This window comes from Mandrillus leucophaeus, unplaced genomic scaffold (genome assembly GCF_000951045.1).
Source record: "Mandrillus leucophaeus isolate KB7577 unplaced genomic scaffold, Mleu.le_1.0 Scaffold321, whole genome shotgun sequence".
Lineage (NCBI taxonomy): Eukaryota > Metazoa > Chordata > Mammalia > Primates > Cercopithecidae > Mandrillus > Mandrillus leucophaeus.
The window spans coordinates 392,409-413,155 of record NW_012103377.1 but is presented as its reverse complement, the minus strand read 5'-3'; the positions used below and the strand labels follow the sequence as shown (position 1 = coordinate 413,155).

Sequence of the window (20,747 nt, the reverse complement as noted above, 5' to 3'; positions counted from 1 at the left end):
AAGTCCTGTACCTAGCACCATGAGCAAGAAAAGGCTAAGGCTATCTATCTATTTATCATCTATCTATCTGTCTACACACACACACACACACACACGCGCGCGCACACACACACACACACACACGTATATGGGGTTGGGGATTTAGGTCTTACCATACAAATCCTTTGCAGATGCTGGAAGGTTCCGTGAATAGGTCTTCCTCATACATCCATTCATTCATACATTCATTTAACCCAGAAACATTTATGGAATATCCACTATAAGTTACATACTATGCTGCATACCAGTCTCATTGCACCAGAATTTGTATCTTAAATCCTTCTATTTTGTGCCTTTCCAAGTTTGGGTTGTTTGTAACAGTACTGTATTTGCCGGTAATACAGATCCTCTATTTTAAGAAATGAGTTCCAGTCCCAAATTCACAAATAAAGAATTATAATAATAGCATATTCATGAAAAGCAAATTACTTATCTTGGCGTTTAACATCCTTGTAACTATTCCTGTATTTTTAATGTCAACAGAAAAAAAGCAATGTCTTAGTCTGGCTGATATGGTAAATTAATGGTAATAACAGTTTTGACACTAATAGCAAGTTTTAAAAAGAAAAACCTCCAGTCTCTAAACTGGGTTTCATTTCTTAAAAATCACCTTGGCTTGCTGTCATCAGACTCCCAAGAACAATTCCAGCTACTATTTCACCTTCACTGGGAGCCTGAAATGACTAAGGTCTATAGTTATTATGAAATTTTATATATATATACACACACACACACACACATATATACACACACATACACACACATATACACACATATACACATATATACAAAACACACATATATACACATATATACACATATATACAAACACATATATACACACATACATGTACACATATATTCACACACAGATATACACACACATAGATATACACACACAGATATACACACATATACATACATATGTACACACATACACATATACATACACACACATACATATATACACATACATTTACATACATGTACCACACATATACACACACACACACACACACACACACACACACACACATATATATATTTTTTGAGACAGAGTCTCGCTCTGTCACCCAGGCTGGAGTGCAGTGGCATGATCTGGGCTCACTGCAACCTCTGCCTCCTGGGCTCAAGCAACTCTCCTGCCTCAGCCTCCTGAGTAGCTGGGACTACAAGTATGCGCCACCACACCTGGCTAATTTTTTTTGTATTTTTAGTAGAGACCAGGTTTCACCATGTTGGCCAGGCTGGCCTCAAACTCCTGGCCTCAGGTGATCCGTCCGCCTCGGTCTCCCAAAGTGGGAAATTATATTTTTTCCTTGACTTTACTCACTCTAAGTGGAGAAAACATCCACCCCCTTGAGTTATTATACCAGCTCTTATCAGCAGAGACAGGTTTCTGAATCCCTGTAGACGAATGAACACCTACATGGTTTCATTAAAAACTTCTAGCTGCTGCTTCAGAGCCTGGAAATTAGTTGTGAAAATGTGAACTATTAAAATACGCACTAGATTAAATAGGAAATTTCAGACCATATGTCATAGACACCAGAGAACAGGGTCTGTACTTTGTCTGTTTTTATGTTCTTCTTTATGCATAGTGCCGTGCACAGACAAGAACATTAAGAAATGTACCAGGAATTAAATTATCTGAGCTGAAATTTTTAACAGGCCTCCGGAAAATGAAAAGGAGCCCAGCCCTTGGCTCTCCCACCTTTGCCAGCTCTTTCTAGGAGTCTTCGAAGGCTCATGCAATCCTTGTAAACCTTTCACCCCTCTCAGACTCAGCCGATAGGACACGGTTGGCCTATAACACCCACCTCTATAATCACTTAGAGGCCGCCAGGTATTAAGCAAAGCATCTCTCCCAACTTCCCAAACATTGTTCTTTTTCTATTACTAATTGAGTGTTTTACTTTTAGATAATCCTATAATGAATGAGCTCAAACAAGCAGAAGTAGCACTGACAACCTGCCAATAAAATAATTAAGTCAAAGTGGATTTTGGTAGAGACTTCTCATGTTATAATAGGAAACCCAGGCTACTTAAAATCAGAGAAATCAAATGGAATTATGTCTTTTTGTTGTAGGAGGAAATTTCATTTTTAGTATCTCTTTCATACAACCCTCATCAACCCTTTAGTGTCTCTAAAGTAAACTTTTGGTATCTCTTTTACAGACCCCTCATCAACCCTCCTGACAATACTGGTATTTACTTGGGAAGGGCATGCACAATAGAAATACCAATAAAGTACCAGTGGAGGTTTCCAGAATTTTCTTTTCCCTTTCCATAGTTGTCATTCAGAGTCGTTCAGATTTTAGGCAAGGAGACCCTCTACATTTCCTCTCAGTTTTAAGATTCAGATCATGGCCCCAGTCACGAAAGACTGCTGTGCCTTATCCCAACACTTGCATGTCATGAAAAACCAGGGGAAAATCAGGGCACGATGGACACAGATGCAGGGCTAACTCCTACTTCTTCTCTCTCTCTCTTCCAACCAGTAAAAGAGGAGGGCTCCTGACAACAAAAACTGACTGACATAGTACATTTCTTTGGATTCTCCTCCCCAAAATGTAATTGCCAGTAGTTGATCCAAGAGCCCATCATTCATGTCTTGTAACACAAGCTCCATGCTGCCACTAGCCCACTTCATCTGTACTCCCAAACTTTCATCATCTCCAATGGGGAGACTGAGATGAGTGACAGCATCAACCCCTGAAGTAATAGACACTCAAAGATCACCAAATGGCTTCCAAGCTCTGGATAAGAACTAGAAACTGAGACCAGACCTGGCTTTGTGTGCTACTGGGTGCCATATTGACGAGTAAAGCAGAAACTCAGGAAGGAAGTGACATGGACTTGAAGTCGTTCAGGCTGATGCCTAAAGTAGAGGGCACGCAGTGGATCTGAGATAAGGGGCACCCTTGAGTGGCTCCATAAAAAGGAGGATAAACTCAAAACACTCATCATTGTGGGGTAAAGTGAAATAATTACATACCCATGCTCCATCAGGTCCAAACAGTTCTAGGAAGTTGCCAATGAATTCTCTTGACTTCTCTTCCCACTTTTGAATTAGATCATGGCTCTTTTCTTCCACTCTGTTCACAAATTCCTTTGATCTTTCCTCCACATTCTTGACTTTTTCCTTCATTTTGTCCACCTGATTCTGGAAACGGTACCTCTTCTCCTGGTGAAAGTTTACAGGAAAAAAAAAAAAAAAACAGATTTATCCAAGAGGACATGAGAGAGATCAATCATTCACATTAAAGGTCACATTTTATTTCAATTTGTATTTGTTCCTAACCTGAAGAGTCACGATGTTGCCATTTCCCAAGGGCTAGGTTGATGGAAAGGCACATCTCTTGTAAGAAAAGTCATCTGCCATTAATCCATTTGGATATGTAAAGGGAAGTACAAGTGGTTTTAATATCGTCTTTCTTTTAAACGTCTCTGAGTTGGATTCACTTATATAAGAGAATAAAAAACACACAGCTGTCTTTTGTTGTGGGTAGATATTGGGCAAATAACCCCATTCAATTTGCTGGGACTTAGACAGAAGTATGAATTGTGTACACAATGACTATTCAGAAGCTGCCTGAGTTCTCTGTTTTACTGGGATATGGTTAAAACAATATTGCTTGAAATAAGTGGGCCATTGACTGGGCCTTAGAACCTATGTGTTATACTAAAATTTCCACTGTAATGATATTTTCCACTACACTAATTTAACTGTATTGATTTCCTTGGTGGTGATGAAAGCTTTTGTACTGATAGTTTCTCTAGACTCAGATTTTGTTCTTCTTATAGTCTTTCTGCAGCAGTGTCTACTTATGTGCTTGGAAACCATCGTATGCTGGGCAAGTCACATGTCACCTCTAAACCTCAGTTTCCTCATCTGTAAATTGGGGATAATAATCATCCCTACCTTAGGGTTGCTGTGACAATGCATGCAAAGTACTTGGTACAAAGGCCAGCATTTAGTAAATGCTCAGTGTGTGTTGGCTGTTTCATTAGTACTAAGTGGCAGAGGCATTTGTCTGTGTCACCTGATGAGAGCAGTATTAAAACCATGAAAATAACATGAGGCTCTTCCCCCATGAAATCATGATGTTTCTCCGAAAGGGGTAAGGCTTATCGTTTTTCTTTACTTTGTGGGACTGAAGTTCATTTTGTGTTTCAGAATTTTTTATTTATTTATTTATTTTTTTGAGATGGAGTCTCACTCTGTTGCCCAGGCTGGAGTGCAATGTCACAATCTCAGCTCACTGCAACCACTGCCTCCCGGGTTCAAGCAATTCTCGTGCCTCAGCCTCCTGAGTAGCTGGAATAACAGGTACGCACCACCACACCCGGCTAATTTTTTGTATTTTTAGTAGGGACGGGGTTTCACCATGTTGGCCAGGTTGGTCTTGAACTCCTGACCTGAAGTGATCCATTCGCCTCAGCCTCCCAAAGTGCTGGGATTACAGGCATGAGCCACCGTGCCTGGCCTGTGTTTCAGAATTTTTTGAAACACCTGGAATATTGCAAAACTGGGTCAAGAGTCCTTGATTTCGACCTTCCAAACCTTCCTGCAGCCTCAGGGTAGGATGTGAGCTATGTGTGTTGCCACTGAGAGATATATATACACATATACATGCTATGGGAGGTGACTCTGTCTTCCATTACTTACTATGTGACCTTAGGTAAGTTGTTCGACCTCTCTGAGCCTCTGTTTCCTCATCTCTGCGTTGGGCATAGTCATCCTACCCACCCTTGTAGTCTCATCATGAGGATTAAATGATATAACCCAAGTAAAACACTTAGATGAGCATATGATGAGCTCTTGGCAAGTGTTAGCTGTTGGCTTTATATCACTCTTCTCCACAGTTCATTCTGCACTGGAAATAGTTACTATATATGGCTCTCAGGGCAGCACAGAATAGCTGAATGAGCACTGGGCTGGGAGTCATGAGACTGGGAAGTTGCTGCTGCCTCTACCTCTCCCTGACCTGAAGGACCTTGGACACGCTCCCTTTTTGGGCTCAGCATTCCTCATCTCTAAATTGAGGGACTTGGACTGGGTGACTGACTGGCATCAGGTCCCTGTCACCTCTGAGGTTCCGTGATTTGTCTACACGCCCATGCAACACATTAGATTTCATCTCTGAACTGCAGCCAGGTTTGTCGTCACAGGAAGACAGCGAGTGCATCCGAACTGCCTGCACGGTTCCTTGAGCTAAGTGGCTTATCTAAACGCCGTTTAAAGAGAGTGAGCAATAACTTTTGGAAACGGCTTGACATGCTTGGATGGTTGACCGAATTCAATTTGAAAGAACAGACAGTTTAATTTATTGAAATAACCAGGGCTTTATTCTCTATCAGATACTAAATAATCACTTTGACTGAATTATGTTCAGCCACTTGTTCTGGTGCCACTCAAACCCGACATTTTCCAACATTTCCTGACGTTTTGTTGCCCAGCTTATATGAAGTCACAGAGCCTAGACTCTCAACGCTCCCTGCCTTGTGAGGACAATTCATGATCACCAATTCACAATTAATGAGCCCCTCCTATTTTGAAGGTACCAATGATCAATCGTGTGAGCCATGGGATAATTATAGCTGCATGTAATTTTAAGTATCTTGCTTTGAAGATGAATCATCCTTTGAAAATGCAGCATCTATTTTGGGGGGTTAGAATTCTGTATGTATGGAGGGTTCTTATTTTAATCAAAGATATCGGCACCTCAGAGTCCAGGCGAATACAGTTGTTCAGAATCACTAACATCATCTCCAGCAACTGAGCTGCGCTCTTTGCTTTTTAACAGCTTGTTTTGCTTGTTTTAAAGATTATTTATTTATTATTATTATTATATAAAAAATGACATCCTGAGGGAATCTAAGTCACTGTTAATGTTCTTTGTCTACTATAAAGACACATGCACATGTATGCTTGTTGCAGCACTATTCACAATAGCAAAGACTTGGAACCAACCCAAATGCCCATCATCAATGATAGACTGCATAAAGAAAATGTGGCACATATACACCATGGAATACTATGCATCCATAAAAAAGGATGAGTTCATGTCCTTTGCAGGGACATGGATGAAGCTGGAAACCATCATTCTCAGCAAACTAACACAGGAACAGAAAACCAAACACCACATGTTCTCACTCATAAGTGGGAGTTGAACAATGAGAACACATGGACACAGGGAGGGGAACATCACACAGCGGGGCCTGTCAGGGGGTGGGGGACTAGGGGAGGGATAGCATTAGGAGAAATACCTAATGCAGATGACGGGTTGATGGGTGCAGCAAACTACCATGGCACGTGTATACCTATGTAACAAACCTGCACATTCTGCATATGTATCCCAGCATTTAAATATTGTTTTAACAGTTGCTCTATTATTAAACTCACAGCAGCCCTGTGGGAACAATATGGTAGAACTACAAAAGGAAGCCAAAGACTTTAAGCTTTATTTAAGCAGCTGTAATTTCTTTGGACAATGAAAAATGGCCATTAAGGTTTCTAATGAGCATCTGTAAGGCCTTAATCAAATGAAAATTTTAAAACGTTAGAATAAAAAAGTTTCTCTGGGTTTAGCTTTTCATTGCCTCTGCCCTCCTCCCTTTCCTTTCAGCAGAAGATAACTCTTATTTTTACAAGGGGCAGATCTCCCAGAAATCCTTCAATCAAGTCTAAAAGCTCTAAAGAGAGAGTTTGGGGTAAGGAGAGGGAAGCAAGGAAGCACCTTTATAAAATGTGAGGCTCACTACCCGTGTCCTTTGGTTAATTTATGTTACCCCTGTGGACACTGGTTTTGTCACCTGTAAAATGGGGATAATAATACATCATGGGTTATTGTGTCGGTTAAATGAGAAAATAAATACAAAGCATTAAGGACACTGCACAGGCATGGTGGCAAATAAATGCCTGTAATCCTAGCTACTCAGGAGGCTGAGGCAGAAGGATCACTTGAGCCCAGGAGTTCAAGACCAGTCTGGACAATGTAGTGAGACCCTGTCTCAAAAAAAAAAACCAAGTTAAATCAAACTTAAAATATTATACATAGTGAGACCACATCTCTACCAAAAAAAAGAGAGAGAGAGAGAGAGAGAGAACACAGAACACTGCAAAGCACTTAGTAAGTGCTCAACAAACAGCAGCAGTGGTGGTGGTGGTGTGGCATGGTTTTCTTCAGACGGTTTGAGGTGGCATGCTTACATTTATAAAGCTGACATTCAGTTCCTTGGCTGTATACCCTCTCTGGAGGTTACGTCGGGCATAAACATCATAGTCACGAACAATTCTGGTAATGATGTCCGATGTTGAGATGCCTTCTGTTCTCTGTGTTGGAACGAACATCCCTGTTCAAGCATAAAAGAGCGGATAGAGGAAAAATTAAGATCACCTCAGTTGACCCATCTCCTTTAATGGTCCCCCTTTACAGGACAAAGTTGGAGCTCCTGGGTATGCCAATGAAGACTTTATTTCTGGCCCCAAGTGACTCTTCCAGCCTCAGTTCCGTGGAATTCCTCCCTACCTTAAATGCTACATGTTCATCATCCCAGACCTGTTTCCAGGATGTACCATCTACTTGTCTGGCCCCTGCTGTTTAGCCATGCTGAGCCTTTCATTTCTGCCCTGGACACCCCTTCCCTGCTCATATTAACTGCAAAACTCTTCCTCATCCTGCAAAGTCCAGCTTCAAGATTATGCCTCTGGGAAGTCTTTTCTGACATCACCAGGCAGAATCCACAACATTCAGAACCTAACTTATCTTTCATTAACAAAAATATTGGGCCAGGCATGGTGGCTCATACCTATAATCCCAGTACCTTGGAAGGCCAAGGCAGGCAGACCATTTGAGTCCAGGAGTTCAAGACTAGCCTGGGCAACATGGCAAAACCCTATCTTTACAAAAAATACAAAAGTTAGCTGGGTGTGGTGGTGCACGCCTGTGGTCCCAGCTACTTGGGAGACTGAAGTGAGAGGATCACTTGAGTCCAAGGTCAAGGCTGCTGTGAGCAGTGACTGCGCCACTGCACTCTAGCCTGACTCCATCTCAAAACATAATTTAAATATTTGTCTCCACGTAGAAAATGCACATTTTGAAAGCACTGATAGTGCCTTAATTGTCTTTGCACCCCCAGCACCCAGCTCAGCCCCTGTGTCTAGCACATGGAAGGTGTTCAATAAATGCAAATTGAGTGAGAAAGTAAATGAAGACTAAAAACTGAGTCAATGAATTAGATCACAGCAACTCTGCTTCATCCCCAAGGAAGTCTGCTCATGTTATACTGAAGGAAAAGAAGAAAAATTGTACTATTTGTGTCGTCTCTGATCTGAAGGCATGCCTGTAGGGATGGTTAGATGATTTATCTTCCTAAGAACAGTCTACTGTACATGGTAGCTTCACCACTCAAAGGCCCTTTCATCTAGAATATGTGGGGCTCAGTGAAAATAAACAAGCACAGAGGATGCCAAGTTCTAATAGAACTTCCTTAAAGTCTTCAAAGATAAATGTGGGTACATCAACAAATATAGGGCTATAAAGAGGTCACAAATATTAACAAAGACAAGAATCAGGTTTATGCTCACACTTCTGTTGTGAACTGAAATGACATGTTGTTGGCAACTGAGATCTTTCTACCCCATATCATTACAGCCACTCAGTCAGAGGCATCAGGCATGGGACAGTATGATGGACAAAGCCTGGGGACAACGGTACTGGGTTCTTGGTTTGTAGACGTGGGCGAGTCACTCAAACCCTCTGAAGGCAAGTTACTTAACTGTAGCCTCCTCAGCTGAGAAAAAGGTGATTGGACATGATGACCTGGAACGCATCTGTGCCATTTCTTTCTCTCTCACTCCCCATATCCAACCGAGTTCTCAATCTACTTCTTAAATGTTTCCCTAATTCACCCACTTTCCTCCATCCTAAACCAATTCAACACCATCTTGGCCAAAGATCACAGCAAGAACCTCAAAACCAGTCTCCAGCGATGCCATTTTTGTCTGCCTCAACCCTTAAAGCAAGTTCTACAGAGCGTTCTTACTAAATGCAAGTCAGAGGTCTGCTCGAAACCCTCCACTGGCTTTGTGCTGTTCTCTGGATTCAGAGTCAAATCCTTAACTTGGCTGTGTAGCAGCTTGCATGGGCTATTCCCTGTGCTTCTCTCCAATTTTATCTCAGACCCTCTCCCCTTCACTCCCTAAACCAAGGCCCCAGTGCTATACAACTGCAGCAGGGGCACTGCTGTTGTATTCTGTGGAGTTGGGCAGTAGGCTGACCCTGCCTCAGCCCAGCCATGCTGGATTTCTTCAGTGTCCTGAAAGGGTTGGCTCCCCTCCCCTCACTCTGCCACAGACACAATCTCTACCTGGTTAACTCTTGGGCATCCACTGGGCTTCAGCTTTAGTGTCACTTCCTCAAGCAAATATCTCAACCCTCAGACTAGGTCTTCTGGTGTGTTGTTCCTTCCCATGGACCACTCCCCTTCCCTCCAAATACAGCAAGATCTTTATAAAATAACTTGTTCAACAACTGTCTTGTTGACTATAAACTACACTAGGGAAGGGATCACGCCTTTCTCATCCTCTTCTACATTCTCAGCACTGGGTGACAAACAGGCACCATAGGAATATTTGTTGAATGAATGACCAGATGAATATTGATCTCTAAGTGCCCTTCCAAATCCAGTTCTCTCTGAATGTTTCCATCTTGCAGCCCCAGTGACGGTGTCTCTTTGGAGCTTTCTTTTGATGTCATTTGCACGTTTATAGTATCACTAGCAGAGTGGCTCTGCTGATGTTAGAGACAAAACAGCCAGTTTCTTATGTTCCATGGTCAGAGGACAGTTGGGGTTTGCCACTAGGCCAAACACTTCTTTTATCACCTTCTAGGAGGGAAGAATCTAACACGGAAAACCAAATGGAAGGCAGAAGATGTAAACATCTACACACACGAACATAAATAGCACCCAAATTGACCCAGCTGTGCAGGAGTCTCTGGTGGGTGGGGGAACCCTGAGACGACATCCCCACCTTTGTGGGATGTCCTCACCTTTGTGGGATGTCCCCATCTTTCAGCAGGCAGATATTTTACCCACACCCCTCCTGCTGAAATAATAAGACAATTCTCTAGTGACTAATGGATTTTAGCAAGTCACGTAAGACATTGATGCCATGAGCTTACCCTTTCTTTGAAGCCAGAAGGTGAAGTCTCTGTGTTTGAGTAACCGAAAGTAGATTTGGCTTAGGGAGAGACTTGCTTTGGCTGGTTGGGAGGTAGGTCTCTGAAAGAAGCCAAGCCCTCTGTTGACATAATGAGATACCCGGCTTCCTTCAAATCCTAATTATTGCTCTGCTAAAAATATTCAGTAATGAGCACGATCAGAGAACCTTTTTTATCATGCTTTTCAGAATTGCAGCATTTGGTTATGGAGCTATTTTAAGAAGCAGCAAAGCACATGTTAATGAAGGAAACTTTCAACAGTAGTAGGCAATATTAGAATGGTGATGAGTAATGTGGACCTTACAGTCTATTTAATTTAAGCTCCATCTTTTTATCCAGCTTTGCTAGAGGATTTTGACACATAGTTCTGATAAGCAGAGCAGAGTGTTGTAAAGCTTAAGTCATGTCCTTGGTATCTCTGGTTTCATTTAAAGAGACTTTTGACTTTCAAAATAAGCCATGATTTTGAGTATGAAAGCCAAATATGGATGCTGAGGCCCTTTCTGAGCATCTTTCTCCCATGATGAATTCTGGCCTTCTCTACCTGGGTCCCAAATAGATCGTTACTGTGATTCTCCCTCCTGCTAAGGAATCAGCAGAGCAGATTTGATGGAGCACAAGGAAGGGTCCTTGCATATAGGAAAAGTCACACTGAGTCTTAGCCTGTGCTACTAGGGCAAGTAAAATACTACCTGACTATTCAATTTGGAAAGGGCATTGTGGTGGATTAAAGATGGCCCAATTCCCTTCCCCTGGAATCTGGGCTGGCCTCAGTGACTTGCTTATACCAAATGAATGTGGCAAAAGTAACTCTGTGTGACTTCCAAGACTAAGTCAGAAGAAGCCTTGTGGCTTCTGTCAAGATTGCTTTCTCTCTAGATATTGCCTCTCAGCTGCCATGCTGTGAGAAGCCCAAGCAACATGAAGAGGCCACCTGTACGCCCCAGTGACAACTGCAACTGAGTTCTGTGATCATAGCCAGCATCTAAGGCCAGTGACATAAGTGTACCACCTGGGAGCCCCAGCCCAGTCAAGCCTTCGGATGACCACAGCCCCCACCAACATCTGACAACTGTTTGAGAGACCCCGAGCAAGAACTACCCAGTTAAGCCTCTGCTAAAATCCTGCCCCACAAAATCATGAGTGAAATCAAGAGGCTCTTTTAAGTCACTAACTTTGGGAGTCACTTTCTTATGCAACAATAAGGATGCTGGATTGCTAGAGTTAGAAAAATGTTGGACCTGTTCCTACACCTAAACAACTGGAACTTGACATTTTATTCCCCAAATCAGGAAAGCAACATATTCTTGGCTCACTGACGGCCACTCACCCAGAAAGAAAACCGCCACCAAATGCTTATTCTTATACTCTATAAGGTAGCCAAGGAACTACTGCCCCCAGGAAACACTGATTCAAGAAACACTGGGGATAACTCAGCTGGATGAGAATGCCTGGTCCAGATCTTTGCTACTCTAAGTGAGGCCTATGGACCTACAGCATCTAACAACCTGAGAGCTCACTAGAAATGGGAATCTCTGGCCCCACCAGACCTACTGAATCTGAATCTGAATTTTCACAAAATTCCACAGATGATCTGAGGCATATCTAAGTTTCATAAGCACTGGTCTAAAACAAATCCTTATGGCAATTTTAGGAAAGGAGCAGCTGGCTCACAGCTCAGATCGTACAACTTTAAAGAGTATTAATCAGGCCAGGCATGGTGGCTCACACCTATAATCCCAGCACTTTGGGAGGCCGAGGTGGGCGGATCACTTGAGCCCAGGAGTTTGAGACCAGTCTGGGCAACATAGGGAGACTCTACAAAAAATTTTAAAATTATCTGGGCATGGTGGTGTGTGACTGTAGTCCCAGCTACTTGAGAGGCTGAGGTGGGAGGATCGCCTGAGTCCAGGAGGTTGAGGTTGCAGTAAGCTATGATCACACCACTGTACTCCAGCCTGGGTGACAGAGTGAGACCTTGTCTCATAAATTAAGTAAAGTAAGTAAATAAATAAATATTAATCACGCCATGCTATAACCCATCTTGATGTAACTGAGGCATCTGCCAGTTTCTTCTCCAGTTCCAGAGCAGACTTCCAAGTCCGAAGTGTATGAGGTTTCCTTCCTTGGAACTCCTCACAAACAAGATTGAGACTTGAGAATGTCAGACCTCCCATTATCCAATGTTCTTGACTTCTGAAGAAGTCCTTCCTAAGAGGATGGTACAGTCCCCACCACCAGCCCTGCAGGGGATGGCATGGAGCTTTCCAGGCTGGCCCTCAAGGAGTGTGAACCAACAAAAATGCCAGCAGGGAGAATACATACATTCTATGTAACAATCATTTTTCAAACTAGTATCCAATGTTGTTTTCATTTCTAGGGATCATGTCTGTCCTGAGGCCCTGTTCTCATGGACACTGAGACCTTGATGACTTCAGGGAGAGGCAGATGAAGCTGAGAGTACAGGAGACCATGTTCAGCCTTCAACTTCTAAAACAGTCTCTTTTTAAGGCTCATTTAAAAAGAAGAGTTAAGAAAGGCAAGAATTTCACTAGGAAGAGCCAGGCTTTGAGGAGTATAAAAAGGGTGTTCTAAATCCCAGAAGTGTCTTTTGAACTATTAAGAACCAGAGGCTGAGTAGACTCAGGGTACAGAATGTTTGACTATAAGCCCTGGAGTGTATGTTAACCCTGGGAAGGCATTAAATTAATTAAGGGGCAGTTTTCTGCTCTCCAGGAAGAAGAAAAAGACCTCTGGGAGTTGAGGGGAGGAGTGCAGAGAGGGATGGGGAGGCAGACAGCAGAAGTGAGGGAACAGAAGTGCGGTCTGTCCCTTGTTCTGACTCAAGTTCAAATCCCAGGGGCAGGGGCAGGGGCAGGGAAGAGACCCCTTTAGAAGGCTCAGTGCAGGGCCACAGGCACCTTGTCAGGAATTTTGGAAGGAAATACTTTTACAGAGGCCAACATGGCGGGCAGGTCAGACAGGGCGTGACATGGCTTACTCACATTGCCTGGTTTCCCTTGCCCTCTAGTAGATTATGGAGGACATTTTTTAAGTTTCCTGGGGACTCTCTAGGGGAACATGGAAGGAAGTCCAAGATTTAAGATCAGCATGACTGCTGGGCAGCACACCTATAGCCCAGGGAAGGGAATCCTGCGACAGAGGCTGTGGTCAGGACAGGCCAAAGCGGGGAGGTGACAGAGTCTCAGAGGTTGCCACAGGGGTCTGGTAGGTGGGGCTGATGGCTGAGCAGGTCTTGAGACCTCACAACTAAAGATCCCCAACCCATGCCAGGCCAGAGTGTTCCAGAAACTTAGATCACCTCAGGAGAAAAAGGCAAAAAGTTTACTCTACACAGTCTAAGTACAAACCTAGAAGAGTCTGAATGATTTCACATGCCAAGTGTTTTTTTTTCCTGTCAGCTGTGGAAATGGGGTTTCCTAGTTAAGTTTAGTTATGGAAACCACTTATGGCCCCCCAGTTGCTCCTTCCCACACAAAAGACCTGATCACAGATTCCCCTGCCTCAGAACAGTATTTGGTTCCATGTAACATCATATGGAAGCAAGCCTCAACCAGCTTGTCCTGCCAGTCTCCATCTCTGCCTCTCACCTCCACACACCCTACACTACATTAACATGTTTATTTTCTCCAGATACGCTGTGCTTCATACAGTTCCACCTTCGAACACGCTGCCCTGGCCTGCTGTACATACTCTGCCACAGGCTGGTTATATTTTGGGTAATTATTTATGTCTTTCTCTGCTCTCTCTCAAGGGTGAGGTCTATGTCTTATTCATTTTCTCTCATACAATTCCTGGCTTATAGATGCACTCAGGGGATTCATATATTAAACAATGACAGCCAAAACCATCCAAAGATGGAACAGGCTGCCTCAGAAGGCAGGGAGCTCCCCATCATGGGAAATGTAAAAGCATCAGTTCTGCCGAGAGCTGGCAATGATGCCAAGAAGGAGATAGGAGCCTGGGTCAGTGACCCTTAGGAGCCCACCCTACCTCAAGAATCTGAAGGTCCATGAGTACCAGGAAAAGGCTATAGTGGCAGCGGGCTGAGTGGGAAATGGTGGGAGCAAGCTGAGTGGAGTCCCATTGGTCCCCAGGAGTGGGGAAGATGGCTCTGATGGCACATGTCAACAATGGCTCTAGTATAATGCAGGGAGCATTAGACTTCTTGAAATCCCTATGCATATGGTAACTCACTATAGTATCTGCACCTGCCAGATAATGGTTTAATGTATGTAGGAAGGTATGCATGGGTGTACCTACAGTGCCTATAGATGAGATGCATGGTAGATAGTAAAACAGCAGAAAATAAGCCAAGCCATTAAAACATTTACCCATTTTCTTTGCCTCTACATGTGGTACCTGATAATATTACTAACATGTGACAGGATGACACTAGAAATATGGCAGGACTAACTTTGGACACAAGGAGTCCAGGTTATTAACTAGCCAGTTATCTATCTTCTTCTGGAAGGAAATTTCTTGGGAGTATCCAGTAATTTCATTGTGAAGACTTAATTATGAATGGGGAAAATGGCTGCCCTTTAAGTAATGGGGTCCTGCATTTTTCGTCTGATGAGCCAGGAAATTAAGCCTCAGACCTAAAGTTGAGCACTTTGGTGCTCAGGTTCATTCCTATATAAATACCTAAATGGTATCTGTGCCATAACTGAGCCTTAGCACATGTTAACAGTGGCTTGTAGAAGCTGTTTGGGGGACATCTAAAGTTGTAACTCCCTGTTTGTATACACTGCAGATGTCCCAGGGCAGATGTCTCTTATTACACCTGATTATTGTGATGTGTTTGACAGGTGAGCAGAGGGGAATGCCTCACCTGCTTCCTTTATGTGCTTGTAAACATCATCAGAGCCAGCAGAGGAATACGGAATGTCATCATGAGCCACAAAATCAATCTGTTGAAGAGAGAGAAGAGTGATGTCACCACTGGGATGGATGTGCATGTCTGCAGATTTGAAGGGGGGAATGGTGACTTCAGAATGCCTTTTCAAAATAAGGCAGTTGTATGTTATATTTATAGTGGAGACCTGAATCCTTGGCTGAAATGTATTTCCAACTATTTTCATTTCTATGAGATAATGGGAACTAGAAGAATAAATGTTTTGGTTTCTCTCCTTTGCTGGTCCCTCTTTCTTGTCCTACCCCAGAGAGTAGGTTTTCTTTGCCTTCTGTCCTTCTGCATCTAAAGTTTATCCTTGAGAGAACCCATTCATTCTTTGAATTTTTATCATCCCTCCTATGATGAGGAACCCAAATCTTCATTTCCTGTCCCATTGATGGCAATGGGCACTCACACTTAGGTCACATTTTATACTGTGAAAAGGAATTTGTCTCTTTCCTCATTCGATCCTCATAACCACCTTGTGAGGTGGGCAGGCCACATGTTACTACTTCACCTGGGATATAAGGTGCTGAAACTAGAAAATTTGTTAGATTTATCCGAGACTTAAAGACTGGAGTGGGCTGCCGGCGCACCAGGCCAGGTTTAGTGGGCTGCCGGGGCACCAGGCCAGGTGGTCTTAACTCCCACTGCAGCCCTCTCTTTTACCACCTCTTGTTGTCACTTTAAATCATCCTGTCCTGAATTTACTTCACCTTTCTGAAAATGAGTGACCCCTTCCAAAGGCACTTTTATTTTATTCATTTTGGGTCTTGGGGAGACCCAAGCCTTGGAATAAGCCTCTTTTCTCTACTTATTTCACTCACCCTAGGTTCCACTGGGATGTGTGTGTGTGTGTGTGTGTGTGTGTGTGTGTTTGTGTGCACACATGCATGTGTAAGTGTGTACCCATCATTTTCTCTCCATTGAGACTACACCAAATCCAGGACCTGGTCACCCAGATTACTGACACCAACTTGTATCTGGCCTTCCTCACTGTAGGCCTCCTCCTCTCCAAGCCATCCTGCTGTCACATGGGGTATCCTCCTTAAACAGGTTTTTTTTTGTTTTTATTTATTTATTTATTTATTTTCTGGTCATCCTCATGCCTGCTCATCTTTATTCCTGTTTCCTGCAACATCAAGTAAACACTCCTTGCCTAGATTTTAAAACCCTTTATAACAAGTCCTTTAAAATGGGGTTTCACTCTACCTTGAGAGGTAATTTAGAGTAGTAGTAGTTAAATACTTGAGAGGTAGTTTAGAGTAGTATGATTCCCTGCCCCACTACTTGCTAGCTATATAACTCATAAGTTGGGGGAAAGGATTCAATCAGGATTTCTCAAGCTCAGTACTAGTGACATTCGGGACTGGAGAATTCTTTGGTGACAGGAGTTGTCCTGTGCATTGACACATGCTTAGCAGCATCCCTAACTTTTACCCACTAGATGCCGGTAGCACCCCTCTAGCTGTGACAACCCCAAATGTCTCAAGACATTGCCAAATGTTCCTCAGGGCAAACTCGCCCCAGTTGAGAATCACTGGATTAAATGATATAATTATGTTAAAATGCTGAAAAATAATTAGTACGGAGTATATCCTCAATAAATGTTTATTATTATTATTAATTCTATTCTTAGCACTCAAACTTAGTTCCTTTTCCTCTCCAATGTATAATAACAACTTCTCAGGGTAGCTGTGAGATTGAATTCAATTCATATAATGACAAAGCCCTTAGCACAGTGCCGGGCACATGGTAAATACTCAATAAATTACAGCCATCATTATCATTATAAGTATCCCCCATAATGCCTAGCACATGTTGAATATACAATAGATGCCTAGTAAAAATGTGGTAGTGATTACTGGAAGTAAATCATATTGTAGTTTTTCCTTTTTCTTTTTATTCTCACTGGGAAATTGTCTCTTCAGCTATTACTCATGCACATTTATCAGTGTTCTCTATTCTCTTCTGCATCGTGGCTTTAAAAATAGAAAAGAAAATTCTTAGAACAGCTTAATCTTATTTTTTTTTTTGTACTGCTTATAAAAGGAAAGAATAGCTCCTAATGTGGGGCTGGTAGGGAGATACAAAGCACATAATTTGATGCAGATCAAAAGAATCTCTCATGTTTCCAACTAATAAAAATCTTATGTCAGTAGGATTCTCAGGGTTACAAAATCATAGATATAAAGTTCCTTCTTTAAAGGCTGACCTGTGACCTTCTGGATAAGATGTGTGTTCATTTGTTCCATGAAAAAGAATGCCTATGAATCAATAAGCATCAATAATGACGGTGGTGATGGTGGTGACAATGACATTTTTGGAGCTCTTGCTATGGGCCAGCCAGTGTTCTAACTGCTTAACTAAGATTGTCTCTTAGATCTTCAAAACACGCCCACAAGGAAGATACCAACATCATCCCATTTTACAGTTGAGGTAAGCGAGTACAGTGTGGTTAGATAACTTGTTTAAGGTCTCACAACTAGGAAGAGATAGAGGCAGGATTTGGACCTGGCTGGTTTAGCTCCAGGGCCCATACTCAAAGAAATGAGAGGATACCAGCCCTCGGGCTTGGGCGGAAAAGAAAGGTGCCACATCAAGCAGTTCCACATGACAGTTCCTGAAATTACCTCTTTTAGAAATTGAGAGAGACTTTGGGCTTTCTGTAGTCTTAGCTGCTGAACCAGACTCCCTAATCTTGCTACTTAGAGAATGTGGGAGAATGACAAGTACCTTGTGTTTTTCCAGAAACTCTGGCGTGAGTGTCCAGGGAGCATCTCTGATTACTTCGTCTACGTAGCGACAGTGTCTGAGAGCTTCGTATCTCTCGGCTTCATTCATCACAGTGAAACCTTTGAATTTGTGGGTGAGATCATCACTGCAAACTGAAACAGGCAAATGCATTAAATGCCATTACTCAGCCCAGGACCTGCTCACAGCCACCCTGGTTCAGACAAGGCTTCTTCAGCAGGACAAAAGAAGCACAGCTTTGCTAGGTGCTTGTCATAATTGAACTCAGTTTTTTAAGGGAACAAAGGATTTGGAGAGCAAAGTAAGCTGAAATCCACTGACAATTCAGAATTTCATTTTAGTGCTAATTACATCTGCATTCTCCATGGAGGCTTCTATTAAAATTATTCTCTACACTACCTAATGTGACTTTCATGTCTTTTTATTTTTCTATCCCACTCCTCAGTGAAAATTACCATTCAGAAATAAAATGACCAAATGAACAGACAGAAGTGAGAGAAGGAGAGGAACCAAGAGGCCTGATTTATAGGAGGTTTGAACGGTTTGAACAATCGGTTCCAATTATTTTACTAGATTATTGTATTTTGCAACCCAAGTATGAAACAGACAGACAGACAGACACACACACACACACACACACACACACACAAATACATGTACTTCTGTTTCTGGATTGAGGGCCAGTCACTACACATCAGGCCACTCAATCAAGAGGAGAAAGTCATAAAATCAAAGGTTTGATCTAGTAGAGTTCATCCTTTCCACATCTCTTATCCTTTCTAGATCTCAGGTTCCTGAACCCTCAAATGGGGATATCTTCCACTATCAGCCTTAGAAAACATTTTTTGAGAACTTACAAATAAAGTGCTTTTAAACAAACTGAACAATAAATACTATTCACTATCCTATCTTTTGGCTGGCCAAGGCAGCTTTCCTAAGATCTCCTATGTGTCAGGAAGAAATACCACTGTGGGTACAGTCCCTGTTTACCAAGATCCCAGTGAGAGCCTTGCAGTGGCCAGTCAAAACTACCTTGACCAATCTTTGCAATGAATTTTTTTTTCTTTAAAGTATTATGTACTTACAATAAATTCACTAATTTTTTTTTTTTTTTTTTTTTTTTTGAGACAGAGTCTTGTTCTATCACCCAGGCTGGAGTGCAGTGGCGTGATCTTGGCTCACTGCAACCTCCAGCCTCCCAGGTTCAAGTGATTCTCCTGCTTCAGTCCCCTGAGCAGCTGTGATTACAGGTGTGTGCCACAACACCCAGCTAATTTTTGTATTTTAGTAGAGATGGGGTTTCACCATGTTGGCCAGGTTGGTCTCGAACTCCTGACTGCAAGTGATCCACCGGCCTCAGTCTCCCAAAGTGTTGGGATTACAGGCATGAGGCACTGTCCTCAGCCAATAAATTCACTAACATTAAGTGCACAATATGTGTTTAATTTAAAAAAATTAATTGATGCATAATAATTAACATATTTATGGGGTAGACTGTGATGTTTCCATGCATGTATACATTGTATAATAATCTAATCAGGATATTTAGCATATCCATCACCTCATACCTTTATCATTTCTTTGTGGTAAGAACATTCGAAATTCTGTCTTACAGGTGTTTTGAAATATACAATATTGTTAACCGTAGTCACCCTAATGTGCAATAGAACACCGGAACTTATTCCGCCTAACTGTAACTTGGTACTCGTTGATAAACTTCTCCCTGTCCCCTGTCACCTACCTTCCCCAGCCTCTGGTAGCCACTGTTCTACTCTCTATTTCCATGAGATCAACTTCTTTAGATTCCATATATAAGTGGTATTGGTATATAAACACAATGGAATACTATTTAGCTATGAAAAAGAATGAAATCCTGTCATTTATGGCAACATGGATGGATCTGGAGGATATTTCATTAAGTGAAATAAGCCAGACACAGGAAGACAGATACTGCCTAATCTCACAAGATGTGTTTTAAAAACAAAAATATGATCATTTTCTTGGAACAGAATGATGGCCCACAGCCAGAATCAAATCTGGCCACAGAGTAAGCATAGCCAACAGCCACACTCAGCATCCTTGGAAAGCCTTCTGTTGTAGTCCCTTCACATAATCCACACCCAAGCCATTAAGAAAACTGCAGGCTCTGCCTTCAAAGCACTCCCGGAAGCCATGTTTTTCTCAGCACCTCCACTGCTCCCATCCCCGCCCCTTCATCATCTCTCCCAGGGATGACTGCAGTAGCCTCTTAACTGATCTCCTGATTCTGGCATTGCCCACTCCCAACAACTTATTCTCATTGGCCAGAATGAGCCTGTTGAAGCTTGTCAGTCTGTGTCATTCCCAAACTCAGAACCCTTCCCATCTCACTCAGAGTAAAACCGAAGTCCTCCAGTGGCCGACAAGACCCATGCCTCTGCCCACTCCTTGCCTCCCTGACCAACCTCCCAGTGTCTCCCAGCTCCCTGGCCTTGCAGTTTCTTGAATACTTCTCCTCAGGTCAGGGCCTTACACTATTCCCCAAAACTGGAATAATTGTGCTCCAAATACTCATAGAGCTCACCTCCTCCTCTCCCTCAAGTCTTTCCCCCTATCTTTTTTTTTTTTTTTTTTTTTTTGACAGAGCTTTGCTCTGTCGCCCAGGCTAGAATGCAGTGGCATGATCTTGGCTCACTGCAACCTCCGCCTCCCAGGTTCAAACGATTCTCCTGCCTTAGCTCCTGTGTAGCTGGGATTACAGACATGCGCCACCATGTCCAGCTAATTTTTGTATTTTTAGTAGAGAAGGGGTTTCACTGTATTGGCCA

The 20,747-nt window shown here is 42.6% G+C and overlaps 1 protein-coding gene across 3 annotated transcripts in view; it reads right to left on the bottom strand.

Moving 5' to 3' along the window:
* PCYT1B (phosphate cytidylyltransferase 1, choline, beta) overlaps positions 1-20,747 on the bottom strand; it is a 144,368-nt gene that overhangs the window by 17,047 nt on the left and 106,574 nt on the right. For all 3 annotated transcript variants that reach the window (XM_011987996.1, XM_011987995.1, XM_011987997.1), the window contains exons 4-7: positions 17,923-18,074; positions 15,124-15,202; positions 7,256-7,398; positions 3,038-3,226 (exon numbers count right to left, since the gene is read on the bottom strand). In XM_011987996.1, the coding sequence (XP_011843386.1) occupies positions 3,038-3,226; positions 7,256-7,398; positions 15,124-15,202; positions 17,923-18,074 (563 nt within the window). The remainder of the gene's footprint in view (positions 1-3,037; positions 3,227-7,255; positions 7,399-15,123; positions 15,203-17,922; positions 18,075-20,747) is intronic.